Raw genomic sequence first — 20,320 nt, forward strand, 5'->3', positions numbered from 1 at the left:
TCTTGTAATTTTTCCACTGGTCTTAAAATTGTGATCAGGAATGTATCCTTAGACATGGTAGTCCTTAGCATATATACATTAAACTGGTTTTGACCCCTTCGATTATCAGCATGCAGCCCTCTGTGGAAGAAGTTTAAAAAATGCTATGCTAAATAAAGCAAGGGTATGATCAAATAGTATATAGAATTATCCTTTGCACCTCTCACATTGACTCTGCCACAGTAATGAAATTATTAATAAATGAACGTGACACTGTTATACAATGACACAATCCACTTATTCTACTGTACAGTATGTCAGGCAAAAGTGCTACGCATCTGTTTTCATTCACTATACCTCCAACCGCTAGGGGACGTCCTGACAGAATGAGCTCACTAGTTTTGTATTTCCTTCAACTCTGACCTCTCAGCTTGCGCTTGGCTGGACCGACGAAGAATAATAAAATGAAAACATTGTAAATGATGCATGATTTGTCAAGGCCTTATAGCAGTTTAACAGCAGCTGCGTTTCATATTTGAGCGTATTCCTGGTCACTACTCTGTTGGATATGGCTTTACATCCTCTTCGGCGCCTGTATGTATTTCGCGACTTTGCTAACTAGTTAGCATGCTGCGCGCTGTCATCGCTGATAATGTTAACTCAAACACTCTACTGCCTAGTCCGAATAACATCCGCCTTTGCGACATTGCGTAAATCAGGTGACCACCAAGCTGTGTTTTATCCGGAAAGCAAGACTGTACATCTTTAGCAATGTTTGCGAAGCTAATTCTATCTTATAGGAGCCGCTCTCAAAAAGGTAATAATAACTGGGCTTGCTAACCTGAGCTAGCCAGTGTATCACTCGTGGTGTCCATCAGGCTAAGTGGAGAGTTCACCTAGTAGCCAAGAAGAAGGTAATATTGACGCACAAGGTCAGGACGGCGACCAGGATTCTTAAGGACAATGGCTAATGTCACGGACCTTCAGACCAAATACAGCAGGTTGGCACAGGAGTACTCCAAGGTAAAGCACCTCTGTCTACTTCAATATGCTGACTATTCCCATAGACTAACAATTTGAAGGTGTAGGAACACTACACATGAATCTAATGAACACCAAATGTTCTACAATTGGAAGTGAACCCAAGTTGTTGTTGTTGTTGTTTATCTCAGTTAACTCTTGTGCAGGGGTGTCATACATAAAAAAAATAGTTGCAATTATTTAGAACTCTTATTTGAGGTGAGAGGCCAGAAAACCTCAGGGGAAGTGCAGCAGCTTTGGAAAAATAAAGAAAAAAAACATTTTTCAAACCTTAGGCTGCTGCCCTGGCAACCCAAACTCAAATAAGCAGCAGAAGAAGATGAATGTACGTTTTTCAAACCTGCCAATTTGGCTTCAGTTCTGTTTAAAAATAATTTGTAGTGCCTACAGTGAGAGAGTAAACAAAGACTGGAGTGAGCTGAAAACTCCAGAAATGATTGGAGGCCGCAACTGTATTATGTTGTTTGAGGCAAGGCTCCTTGCAGCAGGCACACTTTGAAAACTCCTGATTTAGATGCATGTGTGCGTCCAACAAGACTGAGCATCACTGTCTTTTTTTTGATTGCACTCTTCTATTGGATCTCAGTAGATAGAACGATGAGTGCGTGCGTACCTAATGAGTGCTCAGTCTTTAGGATAGGCAACCTTTATCGCCAAAACAGCCATTTTGGCCTCCTTTTCCTGTAAAAAAAAAAAGAAAAAAAAAGCCTGGAGCAGCAGATAGTTGTCGTATAGTTGTCGTTTTTTAAATTTGACCTGTTCCAACAACAGAATTCAGAAAGGGAAAACAGTGGTATTGCACATCAGTACAATCAGGAGTCAGAACATGGTCTATAGATGCATTCACAAACTTGCGGTGAGTCGGGTATTTCATGCTCTTTTCAAAAATGCACATTTGCTCCACTTCGGTGTTAGATGTTAGGAAAAAAAAAGAGGGGGGACTTGCAACAAGGAGGCTGAAGAGCCGCGGGTTGACGACCCCTACAATAGACTTTCAAACCTGTGTATTAAAAGATGTATAAGAAGATAACAAATCACGTTTAGACATTAAAAATATAATTTGGTCCGTTTGCTTGCAACATTTCAATGGGTTAATTTGGTTCTAAATGGCGGTAAAGGCTCTGTTTTCTCATGTGAGCTCTATATGCCCTTTGTTTCCATGTCATCTGACTGCATAGCCAGTGTGTGCTGCTTCCTGTTTGACTCTGACCTCCCAGTTAGTAAACCGCCATATCTTAGACAGGAAGTGCTGACTATGTAGTTGTCACTCATACACGAATATGCGAGTCTCTTTTATGCTTTTATTGTGGTACCTACTCCTTGTATGGTTACAAACAGGTAGAACAATGCATTCAACCCTGACAGTTTTAATCCAGATGTGTCATTTTTGTTGATATATTTACAGCTCCGTGCGCAGAACCAGGTGCTGAAAAAAGCAGTTGTTGATGAGCAGGCCAACTCAGCTTCCCTCAAAGTAAAGTGACATTTACACAACAGAAGTGTGATCTTCACTGTACATCTCTGGGGTTATTTTCTGCCATTTATCACAGTCATAGAACATCTGGTTGCAGTGTCACACATGGTTTATAACTGCAATACAGCTGCCAGTGATTGTCTGCTAATCCACACAGTGCCTCACATTTGCGTGCAGCATGATTGTTATTGTATTTACCAATTGTTTCTAAATCTTCAGGAGCAGCTAAAGCAGAGGGATCAGAGCCTGAGGAAGCAGGAGCAGGAGATGGACAGTCTCAGCTTCCGGAACCAGCAGCTGGCTAAAAGGGTGGAGCTCCTTCAAGAAGAGTTGGCTGTCAGTGAAGCCAAGGGCAAAAAGGGGAAGGTGATCATTGAGTGTAGTTTCTTCAGCACACGGAATAAGTTCAATTGTGTATCTCCTGTTAAAGTGTGCAGTAATCCCTTGCTACTTCACTCTTCGAATTCAGTGGCTTCACTCTATTAGTTTTTCAAAAATATATTCATAAATCATGCTGGTTCGTTTGGTTTGGTTTCATTTTATTTGAACATACAAGTACATGCAGGTTACAGTGGAATACATCTCATCAATCATTTCACAGTTCCACATGTCCAAAAGGAGTAGGAAGAAGCAAAGTTTATTTAATCCTAGCCCCCATCCATTCCACATATTGTGCAGTACATATTATTCACTTCCAGCATTTCATGGAATATTATTCCAAATAATAATCAGTGTAATAATAAATAAATAAAATGAAAACAAGAATGACAGAAGAATAAATATTATAATCAAGGCTCTTCTGCCTTATATTTAGCCAACATCAACTGCTTGTATTGTTTTTTGAATTCACTCGTCTTGGTGCATTGAGTTCCTTGCTCAATCTGCTCCATAATTTAATTCCACTTACTGAAATGCTGTGGGTTTTCAGCGATGTTCTCGCATATAAGTGTGTTAAGCTCAATTTTCCCCTAAGATCATATTTCTCCTCTCTGATATAGAAATACTGGATGATGCTTTTAGGTAAGTTATTGTTAACTTTATGCATTATTTTAGCAGTTTGAAAATTTACTAAATCAGCAAATTTGAATATCTGTGATTTAAAAAATAAAGGGTTTGTATGTTCTCCATACGCGGCATTATGAATTATCCGCACCGATCTTTTTTGCAGTACATTGAGTGAGTGAAGATTGCTTTTATAATTATTGCCCCATATTTCCACACAATACGTTAGATATGGTAATACTAAGGAACAGTAAAGAGTGTGGACTGATTTTTTAACAAGAACATATTTTGCTTTATTCATCCATCCATCCATTTTCTATACCGCTTCTCCTCACTAGGGTCGCGGGGGCATGCTGGAGCCTATCCCAGCTGACTTCGGGCGACAGGCGGGGTACACCCTGGACTGGTCGCCAGCATTGAAGTATTTCACGCCACCTTCTGTTGTATATTTTTAATATGAGATTTCCAACTCATTTTTCCGTCTTATTATGATCCCCAGAAATGTATTTTCTTTCACTCTTTCAATATCCATTCCGTCTATTTGTATTTGATCGTACGTATCCTTTCTGCTATTTCCAAATAGCATAATTTTAGTTTTACTTAAGTCCAAGGATAATATGTTTTTATCAAACCATGTCTTTAATAGGACCATTTCATCCTTGACCTTTTTAATTAGTTCTTGTGTGCTTTCCCCAGAACAAAAGGCAGTGGTGGTATCTGCAAATAATACCAACTTTAAGTCCTTTGTGACTTTACAAATATCATTGATATACAAATTGAACAGTTTTGGTCCCCTGGGGTACTCCACACGTGATATTTTAACTCTCAGATTATTCTCCTCACTTTATAAATTGTTTCCTGTTTGCTAGGTAGCTTTTAACCCAATTCAAAACTAATCCTCTGATTACGTACCTTTTGTAATTTTGTTAAAATGTTGTGATTCATTGTATTGAAGACTTTTGTAAGATCCATGAATACTGCAACTGCACACTTTCCGTGGTCTATAGCAGTAGTAATTTTCTCCGTGATTTCAATCAGTTGAAATGTTAGCTCTTTAACCGTATTGACTACCTGCTAGTAATTCATTGTTATTAATACATTTGTCCAACCTGTTATTAAATAGCTTCTTGGTAATTTTAGAAAATTGGGGTAATAAAGAAAATGGTCGGTAATTTATAAATTTATGTTTTTCTCCATTTTTGAAAATTGGAACCACTTTAGCTATTTTCATTTTGTTAGGAAATCTGAAATCATAAGTTACTAATACATGTTAACGGTTCTAAAATCTCATTGATAACCCTTTTAATTGATTCCATTTAAATTCCATTACAATCAGTTAATGTTTTTGCTTTAACCTTTTTTGACAATGTTAGTGATTTCCTTTTCCAGTGATTTCCAGTGAGAAACATGGAATTGAGATTCCTATCTATGGTTTCATTCCATTCCATTCTTCCATTGTCCAGAGTTTTGGAATTTCTTCTTCCAGTTTTGGTCCTATATTTACTAAATAATTGTTAAACATTTCAGCTACCTCATTCTTATCATCCTTATTAGTGTTTCCAACCATAAAATAGTGAGGGTAGTTTGCATTCCTACTGCTGTTTCTTATATACTATTTAAGATGCCCCAAATTGTTATTTTTATTCTTATCTCACTAGATAATTTCTGTAATATTCCCTCTTGCACACTCTCAAGATTGTTGTCAACTTATTTTATATTTTTTTTCTGCTTCTTTGTCCAGAGAGCGCTCTCAACCTGTGGGTACCCGCGGTGGGCTTTTAACAAATGTCAAAAGAAGAGAGTAGGGAAAGAAACCCAAAAGCCCACAGAAGCAAAAGGGAGAGGAGTGGTAGTCCCTTATGTAGCTGGGGTCTCCGAAAAACTCCAGAGGATCTTATGGCAACACAAAATTCCTACCTATTTCAAACCAGTAAATACCCTTAGTGCATCCTAAAGACAAGGCTCCAAACCAAAAACAGAGCAATGTGGTCTATTCCATCCACTGTAAAGATGAGGAATGCAAAGAGCACTACATTGGGGAAACTAAGCAAATGCTCCAAAAAAGGCTTTATCAACATCGCAGGGACAATTTTAGTGGTCCTCAATCAGCAGTACATCTACACCTTAAAGCAACCAATCACTCTTTTGAGGACAGCGAGGTAAAGATTTTGGCCAAAGAAAACAGATGGTTTGAAAGAGGAGTAAAGGAAGCTATTTTTGTCAAACAACAGAACCCATCATTAAATCGGAATGGTGGTTTGAGGTTTAATTTGGACCCTGTGTTCAGCAGGTTACTGAGACCAAAACCCACAGCTCTTAGTCTTGCAAATGAGGTGGAGCCAGGGCCGAGCCAGTATCAGAGTCGTTCATACCCAACTCAGGGAGCGACACTTCCCTTTTATCGGAGGTGCTAATGGCAGGAGAGGATTAGACCACTACTCTGCCCAGGCTTAGTGTAAGGAACCAATAGGAGGAGGGCGTTGGCACACCAATTCCGCCCACTCTTACTGTATTTAAGGCCTAGGCTACCAGCACTTATTAGTTCGCTGACGAAGCTCTTCGGATGAGGAGCGAAACGTCCGACACCTTCTTCACAGAAGTACAGATGACGTCTCAAGAAGCCTTTCCCTTTCTGCTTCTTTAGTTTGTTGAATGATAAATTTCCTGTATAATGTATTCTTCTTCTTACAGGTGTTTTTTAGTGCTTCTGTTATCCATGGCTGGTTGTTCTTCCTTTGCTTCTTGGACTTTTCTTGGCAGGGACAGTTCTTATCGTAGAGCTCCATATAAGTGCATAGAAAGTGATCATATGCTTCGTCCACATCTTTTGCACTGTAGACACTCTCCTGTCTTTGTTCTTCTAGATCTTTCCTGAAAGCGCTGACGGTATCCTCTTTGCACACTCTTTGAAAAGTGTATCATTTATCATAATGTTCATTGTAAATGATAAACACTGGGAGATGATCACTGATGTCACTAATTAACAGGCCACTAGTTGTGTTATTATCAAAGTCATTGGTGAATATATTATCGATAAGGGTGGCACAGTGGTCTGTTATTCTGCTTGGTCTAATAATTTTAGGATATAGACTCAAACTGTGGTTGAATACCACCTATTATAACTCAAATTATGCATATGTAAGCAAATGGTTCCTATTTTCTGTGCTATTTAAGCATTTTCAAGTAAAAGAATGGCTAAATCAACTAAAATAGACTGATTTGCCAGAACAGCAAGCTTTTATTGCAAGTTTAAATGATCTCAAAACAGGCACAATAATCCCTAACATGAGCTACCGTTGCTGCTGTAACCCTCTAATAATGTTGAAAACCGTATTTAGGAGGTGGTAAACAGATTTTCTGTGGTCTAACTATGGAAATATTCTATTTATAAATAAGGAATCCTACTCAGCGGAAATTCACTTTTCACGGTCGAGTCTGGAACCAGTTAACCGCAATAAACAAGGGATTACTGTACACTACAGTGCACCTGCACAAAGCCAACATGCTGCTAAAAGACGTGGAAGAATAATGGATGTACCGTAGCATTAGTGGGAATGCTTACCTCAGCAATCATACAATAATTGTTGGAGATACAGTTGGATAATGATGGTGACGATTAAATGCTCTTGCCTTCCTTCAGAATAAAGGGGATTCCCCCTCACACCATGGCGTTCGAACACAAAGTGTTTTTGATGAGGACCTGCAGAAAAAGATTGAAGAAAACGAGAGGCTTCACATTCAAGTAAAGATTGAATGCTATCCTTTTGAAACATTCAGAGGAATTATGAGGAATCAGCGCATGTTTGTCTTCTGCTGTTTGCTCTTGTAGTTTTACGAGGCAGATGAGCAGCACAGGAGACAGGAGGCGGAGATGAGGGCACGTCTGGAGGAACTAGAAAGAGACTCGCAGCAGCACCAGGCAGTCGTGGATAGACTAACGGCCAAGTACACGGAAACTATCGAGAGGCTACAGAGTGACAAGGCGAGATTGGAGGTGAGGATGAGCCAAGAGGATGAGTCACCATGAGATTGTAAGTTTACTTGATCTATTTACGTGCATTCCTCCTCTTCTAGGTTAAAACGCAGACTCTAGAGATGGAAGGGAAAGAGTGCAGATTGAGAACAGAGGAGTGGTGTGTTTGTCTTGTTTTAATTCTGTTCCATCACAGATTCTCGGCTGAGTCCTGGTTAGTTGTGAAGTGGATCTGGTGTGCTTTTTTTTTTTTTTGGTACAGTCAGCAACAGTTAAGGCGATGCCAGTCAGAACTCAACAGACAGTTGAAACAAAGCAGCAGCGTCATCCAAGAGAAAGTCCCCTTTAACGACACCAGTGAGTCTTCAGCACTCAAACACAATTCAAAATCATGTCGAACTTAGGACTTGCTGAGGAACATTTGTCAGCCAAGTGAAATAGGCATGTTATTTCTTTTGTTGCTCCAATCCTTTAGAATTTAGTGACTACAACAGTCTAAACGTGCCGCCACACAATCGAAGACATCAGGTGGGTGTTCAGGGGCGTCTCAACGAAAATGTGTCTGGCCACAAACTTTTGACGTTGATCTACATACATATTTTTAAAAAATTTCAGCTAAAAGCGCGGGATGCAGCGGGCCAGGCCTTAAGTTTTATTCAAGACCTGGTGGCTGGTCTGCTGAACTTCCATTCATACACTGAGCAGAGGGTCCACATCTATCCACTGGACTCTTCCATTGAGCCCATCTCTCCGCTGAACCAGAAGGTCAGAAAAGTTCATACACAGAGCAGATATTACATTTCTTGTGTGTCTGCTAATGATGGTGCACAACTCTCTGTCCTTCCAGTTCTCTCAGTATCTGCATGAGAATGCGATGTATGTGCGCCCCCTAGAGGACAGTTTCCTGCAGTTACACCAAAGCATCACCGAAGACACAGTCACAATGCTTGTGAGCTCTTTTAGGTGGAAACCATTGTGCTAACCCCATCAAGATGTGCCACTGTTTATCTCCTGTTGTGATTAAATTGCAGGAGACTGTGGACAAGCTGAAGTACTTCACCGACCATTTCTCCTCATATACCCATTTTCTACAAAAGCTGCTTCCTTATCAACTCAGAAGGTCTGCTGTGTTGTTGCATGTGTGTGTGTGATAAAGACGAAAGAGAGTGGATGTTGTTGGTTGTTGATACAGTCTTCTCCTGTCTAGCCTAGAGGAGGAGTGCCAGACACCTCTTTGCACTGCTGCCCTAAAAGTAAAGAACCTGGAGCTTCAGAACGATATGAAGAGAGTCACTTCAGCCTTTGGGAAACTACAAAGATACATTAACCTTATGACATTACCCAGTAGGTTACCATGAATTATTCAAACCTATCCTCCTAGTGCTGTGAAAGAATAATGGTTGTTTCTCTCTGTGGCTCTTTGTGTGTCAGGTGTTCGTCAGGATGCCATGCCACAAAGCAGCACTTCTGCTGTCTTCACACAACTGGCTGCCTGCTTGCACAGTCTTCATGATGCTGTTAAAGGTGAGCAGCCTGAACCTCTTTTTCACCGTTTTAGTCACATGAATACAGTGGGCAGTAGACCTGAAAGGAGTATCATTTTATCCCAATTAGTTTTTACCTGGATGTGGAAATGGTTCAGTCTGGACTCTTCAGACCACACAGCCCTTTTCCATTGTCTAATCTTAATGCTCCATGGCAAAGAGGAGGCATTTTCTTCCTATTATCTTCATGAATAACTTGTTTCTTTTGGGTTCAGAGTATTTTGTGATATCTGCACAAGAACTGCAGAAAATACTTTGAGTATTAAGCCTATGAAAATAAAACAATGAGCTGTTAATTTGATTATTTTTTACCATTTAATTTGCTCTCCCATCTCATTCACCTAATTTAAGTATTTTTTGACAATGGTGGAAAGTTGACTTACTTTCACTTCTTTAGTCATTTTCTTTGCTTATGCAGGTGTATAATTTTTTTTTATTAATAATTTCTGCCTTCTAAAAAATCCTTCCTAGGTCCAGGGGATAGGGGTTTTCCTTAATTATAGATTATTTATTGATTATATGCTATATTATTGATCCCTGAATGGGAAATTTAGATGTTACAGCAACATGAGAAGCAACGAGCAACTGAAAAGAGGAACATAGAAAGAAGAAAAGAAAAACATTTAAAAGATAATATACTGTATATACAGTACCAGTCAAAAGTTTACAAACGCATTCTCATGCTACTGAATGAGAAAGTGTCTGACAGTAATCCCTAGTTTATTGCAGTTAATTGGCTCCAGACCCGACCTCGATAAATTAATTTTCGCAAAGTAGGATTTCTTATTTATAAATGGCATATTTTTGTACTTTGTATAGAAAAACATGTTTATGGCCTTCAAAATAAGTTTTTTAATATATCATTAATAGAGCCTTTAGACATGAAATAACACTCCCGTAGTTACATATACGCTCATATTACCCAATGTACTAGACACAATAAGCGAAAATAAGCATTTTAAGACTTGTGCTCATCTCTGTATCTCTAAATATGTTCTGTTGCTCATTGAGCTGAGTGGTGGGCAGACAGGAAGTGATGTTGAGGGTTCAGAGTTGAGCTTTAGCTTGGCGTGGGCTACGGCTGCTCCAATAAAGTAGCTCGTTCTGGCCATCGGGTCTCGTGCTTGTGTGTCTCACCGAACATTACAGTAACATCACTGACACTTAGTGCCAGTGTAGAATACTACATATCATCACAACATCTTTGAATGCGTCTTCTGAATGCCTTATATTTGTATTTTAGTTAATTTAGTCATTTTTATGTTGGCCACACAGTCAGGAGATCAGGAAGACCTGGGTTCGAACCTCCGTTGGGCATCTCTGTGTGGAGTTTGCATGTTCTCCCCGTCGTGCGTGCGTGGGTTTTCTTTGGGTACTCCGGTTTCCTCCCACATTCCAAAAACATGCATGTTAGGTTAATTGGCAATTCTAAATTGTCCATAGGTATGAATGTGAGTGTGAATGGTTGTTTGTATGTGCCCTGCGATTCACTGGCGACCAGTCCAAGGTGTACCCCGCTGTTCACCCAAAGCAAGCTGGGGTAGGCTCCAGCAGACCCCCACAAGCCTAGTGAGGACAAGCAGCATGGAGAATGGATGGATATCCATTTTTATGCTTGAAAATGCTTAATTTAGACAAAAATATGTAAAATTTCCTTAAATATGCATATTTTTGGACTAATAATAGGCTGTAATCAACCACAAAGCATGGTTTATTATTGTATTTTTTATATAGAGTAATAGAGTGAAGCTGCAAAAATTGATGTATGAAGTGGCAAGGGATTACTGTATATAGCAAAAAACATTGAACTGAAATAATTAAAGCCGTTAAAGCATATTTATTAGGGGTTTCATGAGACGAGACGATACACGAGATTGGGTCTACGAGAATTCTCAGAAAAGTACAATTTAAAAAAATATATATATTTCTACTACGTTACACTCTTCTGCACTCTGTGTGTATGCTATTGGCCCTGCCTCCACCCACCAAGACAAAGAGACTGCATGACTGACAAAAGGGCTCACTCCTTTCATGCCGTTGTTCGCTGGCAAAAATGTGCTGAAACCAATGCACAGAGTGAATCTTCTTGCTGACTGTTTGGAGGCAATCCTCGAAGAAAGACACACACAAACGCACATGGCAATATATTGAGGCCGGCAAAATGATCAAGTTCATTTTCATTTACTGTGTCATTATTTATTATTGTCCCAGGCTTAGGGCCCACGAGACCTCAAAACGTGATGAATTTGAAATTGTCCTCCCCTGCTGTTTTTACTCGTCTGTGTGCCCGTTTGTGTGTGTAGAGATGTCAAAGCACTACAACCAGAAGGCCAGCCTTGAGCAGGAGCTCCCCACTGCAACACAGAAACTCTTCACCACCACAGAATGTCTGCTGGGCTCTCTAGGATCACTGACCAACAGCACTGGCAAGGTATGGCCAGAAGGGGGCAGTCAGGTTAATGATTCGTCACACACCTTGAGTTACATAAATGAGTTTTCACAGTATCATCATGCTGGGTTGCCGCCACAGTGAGTGTAATCTGAGTGGCAGGACTCAGGTGGGCAGCAGTTAAATGTTCAAAGCTATCCAAATCACAGTTTTTACAGATGCCTCCCAGGCAAAATGCTGATAAATGATTTCTCTTCTTAAATCAAGACTTGTTTGATAGGAAGCCCAGTGCGGTGGCTTGAACGCATGCTGGCACAGGATGTGTGAAAGGGACCATCTGAGATTCAGCATCTCAGAACAAATCTTAACTGCACCGACATTTACTTTATCCAGCACTGTTGCCTTCCAGCTCAAGAAGCTGCTAAGGATTTAATTTTATGAGGTTTAATTTCTGTGGTTTCATGCAGCTCGCCACGTTCTTCAGCAACAACTTGGACTTCTTCACGTCATCGGGCTACAGTCCCAAAGGAAGCACAGCAGCACTTAACCCCTTGCAAGCTGAAAGTATGCTTTCCAATAAGAAAAAAGCAGCTGCTTACATTCACGCTCTTAGAAAGGTACGTGTTTACATCTGCTGGTGAAAAGTTAATTGGACAGAACAACATAGTTCCTGTACTGTACAAAAGCTGTATCATTTATCCTTTACAAAGGTAGAAATTTAACAGTATATATTTTTTTGTGGTTGTGGTTGTAGTTTGTGTTGGTGTAGAATTGCACGGCAGATATGTTTTGATGTTTTACCTACATGAGAGGGGCTAAATACAGTATTAAAAACACAACACTAAATTCCAGTAAATGCTGTAATTATAGCTGGGGCATTTATTTACCTTAACCGCAAAGAGGATTAACTGGAACTTGGAAGCTGCCCTGCGATTGGCTGGGGACCTGCCTCTCGCCCAAAGTCAGCTGGGATAGGCTCCAGCATACCCCCGTGACCCTATTGAGGATTAAGCGGCATAGAAAATTGATGGATGGAACTTGGAAGCAGGCGATAATTGGAGAGCGTTTGCTTCTAAAATGTGAAAACTTATAATTTATAACAACAACAAACTTTAGCGATTCGGCGTGCATGAGAAAGTGGAAAGTAAAATTTAGCCCTTTTTGACCAACTGGTCATTTATTACACAGTAGCAAGAAACCCAGTGTTACACCAGAAAGGAACAAACTGCTCAGTCAGCATAAATACTGCTGATGAGTTCTTGTAAACAAGAGTATGGTGAGTGCAACATGCATGAGTTTCTCAGGTGAGTAGTTCAGCCAACATTCTAAAGTTGGTGTAGAAGTAGATGAAGCTGCAGGGTGGTGACCACTCATGCTACTTAAAATGCCGCTACTGTTAATGTTATTTTTTATCATGACAATTTGTCAACTTTTTTTCAACAACCAGCCGAACATGAACTGAGAACATTGCAAAACTGTTAATTTAATGGCAAAGTTACTGAGAGTCTAAAACGCCTCTTTTTGTCACCTGACCTATTTAGTCAAACATTGTTAAGGTGTGGCGGCTTTTATTTTGGCGTGGCTGTGTGCCATGATCAATTACATGGAGCTGAAACCCTGGAGTACAGGCGTTAAATTGGAGCATTTACAATAAATTCTATTCAATCTTTGTTGTAGTTGTTGACTTTTTGTTTAGTAATTATTTGTCTTGTTAATGTTTAGGCCAGGCCACCGTCTGTTCCATATAGAGAAGCTTTGTCCAACCGCCGTATACTCACCAGCTCCACTGAGAGTAGAGAAGGTCTCACCCAGCAGGTATGATGCTCATTCCACTGTAATCATCTCTGTCAGATGACATTAGATTGATAATATAGTACTTTCTGTTTCATGTAGCCAAAGGCACCTATAAAAGCATGTCTAATTCTGTGTGCTACCAGGTGCTACTATAAATCATGTAGTGATGGAAAAAATGATGACAATAATTTCAAGATGATTGCAATTTTGGAAGGTACTGCAAAAATAGCTTAGGGTAGCCAGATGCAACTTTTTTTGATTGATTTAATTTAATCCTGTTTAATTGTGTCTAATTTGACCTCATTTTGACTGGCCTTACTTGCCTCCTGCAGGTGCAGCAGAGTCTGGAGAAGATTACTCGTTTGGAGCAGGAAAAAGAACACTGGCTCCTGGAAGCTCAGCTGGGGAAGGTGCGACTGGAAAAGGAGAACCAGCGAATTGCTGACTTGGAAACGCAGCTCACCGCAGCTCTGGAGGGAAGTCCGAACTTGCAGAAGACTGCAGTCAGCACAGTCTCAGAGAACCACGAGGAAGTGGAGACAGCTCTGAAAGCAGCTGGGAAGGAGACCATGTGCACCAGCCTGGTATAGTCACTGCTTATCTGCAGCTTGTAGATGAAAGTTCCTCTTCATGGTTTGAGTCCGTCATTTCCTGTAACAAAGGGTGTTATTGTCTATTCTTGTAGCTCCTACGCAGTTTTTGTTTGATAAAATTCTGATTTCCACTGTGCTGAGGCAGCACAACAGGAGAATGCTGCAATAGAGAGTACACAGTGTACTGTGTATAGATAGCGTTTATTGTTGTAGTCTACTCAAAAACTGTATTTGTCACTTCTCTCCAGGTTGGCATGTTATGTACCGTACCTTCAGCTGAGCATGTAAGTGACCATGCATTTGTATGAAAAACAGCATATTCTCCATGGAGGAAGCCAGTGTCAAGTTGCAGGGTGTTGGGTATGTTTTGCAGGTGGCAGACGAGGAGTCCAGGGAGCATCTGATAAAGACTCACTACATGGCCAGAGTGGGAGAGCTCACCACTCAGCTCCAGGTGTCAGACAGCAAAGCAGTGCATTTCCACTCTGAGGTGAATCCTAAACTTGAAAGTTGACCTTATTAGCTCTTAAGGAAGCAACCTTCTCTTAAAAGTATTCTTATGGCATTGATGCAGCAAAAACACCACTTTTACTGATACTTTTACTTATACTTTACAGTGGAACCCTGCACTTTCATGATTCAGCATTTACTGTATGGCCTCAGGGGTTTTTGTCTTCCCCCTTGAAAATAGGCTGTTTTTCCACAGAAAAGACATCACATTCACCATAACTCGAGCATAGTAATTTATAAATTGAATAATAGAGGTAAAGTGTACCACTGTTAGTAAATTTTACGTCAAGCTAGCAGGAGGTTTTGGAGGGGTAGGAGCAAGCCATGTATCAAAAATAGACAATTTTATGGCTGTATAAATTACTCGCAGATTTTCACCATGAGCTGCTTGGCTTGGAACGTAGCATCCGCGAAAAACGGGGATCTACTGCATATGTTGCTTCCAAATATTTGAAGGCCAGAACACAGGACACGTAGAATATACCAGTGTGTGTGGTCCTGATGTTTTGTTTTGTGTTTTAAACATTGCTCATTAGTTGGGATGCTCGGATCAGGGTTTTATGATGCCGATCATCCATGACTGAGATCAGGCAATATCGATCACATGGATTAACTGTACGTTTTTAAATTTATTTACAATGAGTGCTATTGGCAAACCCACTGTATATTGAGGAAAAAGTTAGGACAATTCAAAGGGAACCAGACTGCCAAGGGCCCCCAAAACTAGGTAATTATTGAAAAGGGGGGGTCCAACGTGATTGTTTTTTTTTTTTTTTTCTCGCTGCACTCTCAAACAATTGCCCACCTCTGTATTTTTCTAGTGTCGTGCTTTGGCCAGGAGATTAGCCATTGCAGAGAAATCACGTGAGACTCTAGTCGTAGACATAAAGCGGGCCAGTCAGAACATCACACACCTGCAGGTACGTTGCCGTGTCATTGTCGTAGCCCTCTTTTTTTCAGCCTCCTTCAGCAATAGTCCCACGAACAGGACTCAAGGCTCACCCTCCATTGAAAGTTTGCCGTTTGCCGCACAGGATGAACTGAGCACGACCAAGAGAAGCTACGAAAACCAGCTGAGCACGATGAGCGACCATTTGTGTAGCATGAATGAGACGCTGAGCAAACAGAGAGAGGAGATTGACACGCTCAAACTGGGCAGCAAGGTACAGTGCTTATATTCTGCTTTATTTCTTAGGAACTTTTAACTAAGAATGGAAAAAAAACAGTGAGCGATAAAACTCAATTGTCTCTCAGGAGTGTTAGTTTAAGCCTTTGAGCCGTGACGTCGTAAAGATTCTGTCAGTTACAGGCTGGACCTAGAAGGCAATGGCGGCAGGGTGCTTGCTACATGGACTGAAGGGAAACGCGCCTGCTGGCACCATGTGAAAAAGACATTAGGTCTGAGGATGCAGAGTTTGAAGAGGTCCGTTTTTGTGGGTGCATGTTGCTGCCTGCTTCGAGCGCTTATTGCCAGATGACAAGACAGAGCATGTTTGTGATTGGAAGCTGGTGGTTTTCTCAGGAAGGACAGGGACCAGACCCAGCATGTTTTATAATTCTAAAAGGTATGCTTAGTAATGTTGGAAATCTGAACAGTAGCTTTCACTTTGTCTCTGCTCTTATGCAACATGAAGCAATTAGCAATGCATCATATTTTCTGTTTGTGTTGCAAAATACCATCTGTTTCATGCACAAAACTAAAATAATCATTTTATTTGTGTAAATTACAGATGGACAATTAACTAATCATAGTAAATTAACAATTTGTTTTTCTAATGTAAACTTCAACATCATGGGAGAATCTCCCTGAATGTTTTGAACTCCTGTTTCCATGCCAGTGTAGTATTTAGCAGAGTAATACTGCCTGGAGTAGTAGTTCAACTTCATATAGCTGACATTATAGTGTTCTTCTTGAGACCATCTACCATAGTTTCCGGACTTATACCCCGGAGCGATATAAGGCGCATCAGCGTCATAGAGAGGATGTTGCACTGCACTATAAGTTGCATTTATCGGTATTTATAATGGAGCTATCATCAGCATGAGCTTGTCATGTGCCATGGCGCTTCTAACAACATTAATTCACAAGAGAAAAAGACAAAGCCAGAGGGAGGGGGCAATGTTTACACCAACAAGGAGACAAACCAAAACTCCGGAAGCTGAAATAAGGCTTTTTTTTATTTTTTATTTTTTGAAGTATATGTAAGCCTGTCATTGTTACAAATTTTGCAGGACGATAATTGTCCTACAAATGATTACTGTCAACATTATTTTGACACCATTTTTTCATTAATGTAATGATAATATATGGCATCATCATGCGAATACACCATATTAAAAGCAATAAATAATTTATCAAGAGTATTTAACATTGCAATTGGAATGTCAAGAGCTTTTAAATAAAATAAACAACATAGTACATTAAAAAGACAAAAAAAACTAATGAAAATAAAATGGACTCTCTGGCAAAAATTGCACTTAAATTAAAAATCATAACCAAAACCAATATAAAAGAGACCCTGTCTCTGTTACGAAAAAAAACAACACTCCAATAAAAACCACACACAACAATAAAAACAATACCAGAAATTGCAGGAGGTCATTACTTATAACAGTCTAACTCACGGTGTCATCTTACAAAGAACACTAAACTCATCACACAGCAACTTTACACACAAAAGGTATACCTAAACATCTACCAATACGAGTAAAAAAAACAAACAAAAAAAACATTTTAAAGTTTTTCCATAAAGCATTTTGTCTGAGTAAAGCATTTCATTGGAGGACAAGCGGCATAGAAAATGGATGGATTGATGCAGTGCTGCCTCTGTCCACCAGAGGAGCCCAGACGGAGGCTGACGTCATCACAGTGCCCCAGCAGGCACCAATGAATGCGTTGCTCAGACGCAATGCATTATGAGAAAACCTTTTTAAAATCGGCACTTCATTAAATAATGAATGTTGTGTATTATTCCTTAACAGGAAGGCTTAACATGTAGCCAATTACACTGTCTGTGAGCATGCACCATTTTGCGCTGTTTTGATTATATTTACTTTGCCAAACAAACGGCAACAGTAAGTGTTGACTGTCGGGACAAAGGCTCCGCTGCACCTCAAGCGGCACTTTTTCTTCCCAGTTGGGAAAATTGGACAGGATGGTTATGTTTGAGGTGCGCATGCAAGTTGGTCGTATTCCCCTTCTTCATCGCCACCGCATATTGGCTCATTGGTGTTTGTGGGCTCACCTTGTTTAAAAACTAAATATTGTCACCCTGGGGCTGTGGCGTTAGCCTTAGAAACCATCGCTTTTGTGCCTTCATTCATATTTGTGTTTGCTCACTTGCAGGGTGCAGCACTCGCTAGCAACTCCGACTCCACCCACTGGGACAAAGAGACTGAATGACTGACAGGAGGGTTCACTCACTCTGTTCATTCCGCTCTAGAACCAACGCCCCAGGTGTTGAGACAGAGACAGACTGAACCCTCTTGTCATCCAGCCTGTTTGGTAGAGAGAGAGGAGGAAAACAAACAAGCATGCACATTTCAATATATCGAGGCCAGCAAAATTATCAAGTTCGTTTTAATTTATCTTGTGATTAATTCGTTGACTGATTGTCGTGACAGGCCTAAATATATGGATACAATAAAACCTTCCCTGTTTAATAAATGTCAGAATGTTCTCGAAGAAGACACTTTTAGTATGTGACATGATGCCTTCTCATTCATGGATCGGCAGCATAAAACCCTGATTGGAGCATCTTCAGTTATTATGCTCATCCCGAGTGGAGGAGCTCATGCATTGATCTTCAAAGCTGTGTGAAAACTAAGTTGTTATTTTCTTTCTGTAGGGAAATGCCAAAAAGAACAAAGGTCGCTAGAAGTGCCCTCAAACATTGGCTCCATTTGGGACAGCACCTTGAAGACACTGTGGAGACCCACCTCCTCCCGTGACAAAACCCGGACCACTACCAGAGCCTCAGAATTTTCTAAATGGTGGCAATGCAGACACTGCAAACTGACTGAAAAGGCATTCCCCTTCCTCATGACACCGCATCACATAACTCGTCCCAGAAGCTGTTTGACGTTTCGCCAGAACAGGATAGAAGATGAACCGCAGGAAGGCGACACATCTTGTTGTCTTCCTGTTCATCGGTCAGCCTTTGTATTTTTCCCGTTCTGTGTCTGTGTGAGGAAAAATGACATCTTACTGCTTATCTGAGAGGACACACAATGTCAGTGCGGCCGTTTTAACATACACATATAAGCCTCTTTCACACAGAGATTATGCAAAATTGCCGCATCAGAGACGTTACAATCCACATTTATTCGCCTGTGTCTCTGACTCAACTCAGCATAGCGGAACATGGCTGTGAATGTCTGTGCAGTCACAAAGTGATACAATATTGGTCTGGAAGCAACAATTGCTTTCAACACAACAGATGGTTTACTCACCGCTCCCTTTCAGACAGCTCCCGTCTCGACTCGTTACACCTCTGATACTACCTCCAAAGACGGAACATTTGCAGGTCGACTTTGACCCCCTCGCCGCGCCCCAAATTACATGTCGGTGCTGTTCACACAGAACAGCGACACAGGAAAAAAGGCGGAACATCCCCAGCTTTAATAAGTTGTCTTTTTAAAGGAGCTATTGTTTCAGACATTATGCATTTCCCTTCCAACATCTGCATGGTCTTCAGAAGGGCTTCCAACAATCAACTAGTAATGGAAAGACTTGAATCCATCTTTCATTCTGAAGACATTTAAATCCTTTGGATCTTCAAATGGAAGCACCAACTGATTTACTGTGTTTACATGGAAGAATAAGTCTATAACGGACAAGTGGGAGCTTGTAAAGCGGACCTGTACGCGTGTGTGATCTTACTTTGCAGCAGTATTTCCTTTTAGCACCAAAGTAAGGGTAAATCTGCAAAGATGGTTTTGAATAAAAGCAGCATACATTATTCATACAGTTAAAATAATTATTGTATGTTTTAATCTTAACCTCACACATACAGGTATATACATATATATATATGAGCATATAAATGTTTCTCATAAAATGTCTCCTTCCTCTTTTTGGGTGTGTCCCATAAAGTTTGTATGATCGGATGCGTCATTGCCTGGACTTTTAACTGGTGCGTAGACAAGCTGGTTCATGCAGCGTTCAGTTTACAGTTCAGCTCTGGCTTGTTGTGACATGATGAGGTAAGTCAGGAAGAAGCCAGTCTTCCCTCTGCCCACCAGGACTTGCCAACTGTGTGTACACATGATACAGTACTTGTAGCTTCACAGTGTAACTTCTCAAGAGCCCACAATGTCTGTGAGAATCAAAATAAAGCTCTACTTGTGTTTAGAAAGATCTCATTGTGTCGTGGTTTTTTTTTTTTTTGGTCTAAAATATTGACAAAAAGCCAGTGATCCACCCTGACCACTGGGAAATTTAAATAGACATGGGAACTGTTTCAAGATGATTACTTAATGGCGTCACTTTCTTTGGCAAGAAAAACTATGCTGTCAATCTATTGTAGTTCATGGTGCTTTTAACACCATTACTATATTACCATATTACCATATTACCAGTTCCAACAAATGGAGATTTGCAAATAAATGAGTGGCCACACACATAGTACTCTATTTGTACTATACAGTATTAATTTAATAGCTCACTCAAAGCCTCTGCAACAAGTAATGAGGCTATTCAATTGATGGCCTGTATGGTATTGTTAGATGTTATAACAGCTTCTCGTAGCACATCAGAGTTGCACAATAATTACATGACTGATGGAAAAATACTGGAAGAGAGACACAATAGATGCATTGTTGTCACACAAGCTTAACTTTAACTTTCTAGAGGGGCATGGCAGCTTCTATACAGACTGTGTACTTTCATTCTGCGCTTTCTGTCCAACGCTGTGACCACATATACTGGTCTTATTTTTTTATAAATTTGAAACCCTTTTAAATTGTGTGATCGTAGACTACTTATCCGATAGCCACATGGTCCAAAGAGCCAAGAAGAAA

General features: G+C 40.3%; 1 protein-coding gene across 1 annotated transcript; it reads left to right on the forward strand.

The window, feature by feature from the left end:
* Positions 1–387: 387 nt before the first annotated feature.
* ppp1r21 (protein phosphatase 1, regulatory subunit 21) lies at positions 388–19,648 on the forward strand. The gene is made up of 22 exons (XM_054799192.1): positions 388–1,002; positions 2,426–2,494; positions 2,714–2,860; positions 7,137–7,238; positions 7,326–7,490; positions 7,571–7,629; positions 7,732–7,826; positions 7,945–7,997; positions 8,085–8,234; positions 8,317–8,418; positions 8,501–8,589; positions 8,677–8,813; positions 8,901–8,993; positions 11,317–11,444; positions 11,870–12,019; positions 13,125–13,217; positions 13,529–13,780; positions 14,038–14,073; positions 14,163–14,279; positions 15,121–15,219; positions 15,334–15,462; positions 18,148–19,648. The coding sequence occupies exons 1-22, from the start codon at positions 943–945 to the stop codon at positions 18,175–18,177; spliced, it is 2,355 nt and encodes a 784-aa protein (XP_054655167.1). The 5' UTR covers positions 388–942; the 3' UTR covers positions 18,178–19,648.
* Positions 19,649–20,320: the final 672 nt, after the last annotated feature.

This window comes from Dunckerocampus dactyliophorus, chromosome 14, assembly GCF_027744805.1.
Source record: "Dunckerocampus dactyliophorus isolate RoL2022-P2 chromosome 14, RoL_Ddac_1.1, whole genome shotgun sequence".
Taxonomy (NCBI): Eukaryota; Metazoa; Chordata; class Actinopteri; order Syngnathiformes; family Syngnathidae; genus Dunckerocampus; species Dunckerocampus dactyliophorus.

Bases quoted from the DNA above. Each gene is read 5' to 3' on its own strand.
- ppp1r21 (XM_054799192.1), top strand. From the start codon at position 943: ATGGCTAATGTCACGGACCTTCAGACCAAATACAGCAGGTTGGCACAG. The intron at 7,239-7,325 runs GTAAAGATTGAA...TTGCTCTTGTAG, and splicing joins ACGAGAGGCTTCACATTCAA to TTTTACGAGGCAGATGAGCA. The intron at 8,235-8,316 runs GTCAGAAAAGTT...CTGTCCTTCCAG, and splicing joins TCTCTCCGCTGAACCAGAAG to TTCTCTCAGTATCTGCATGA.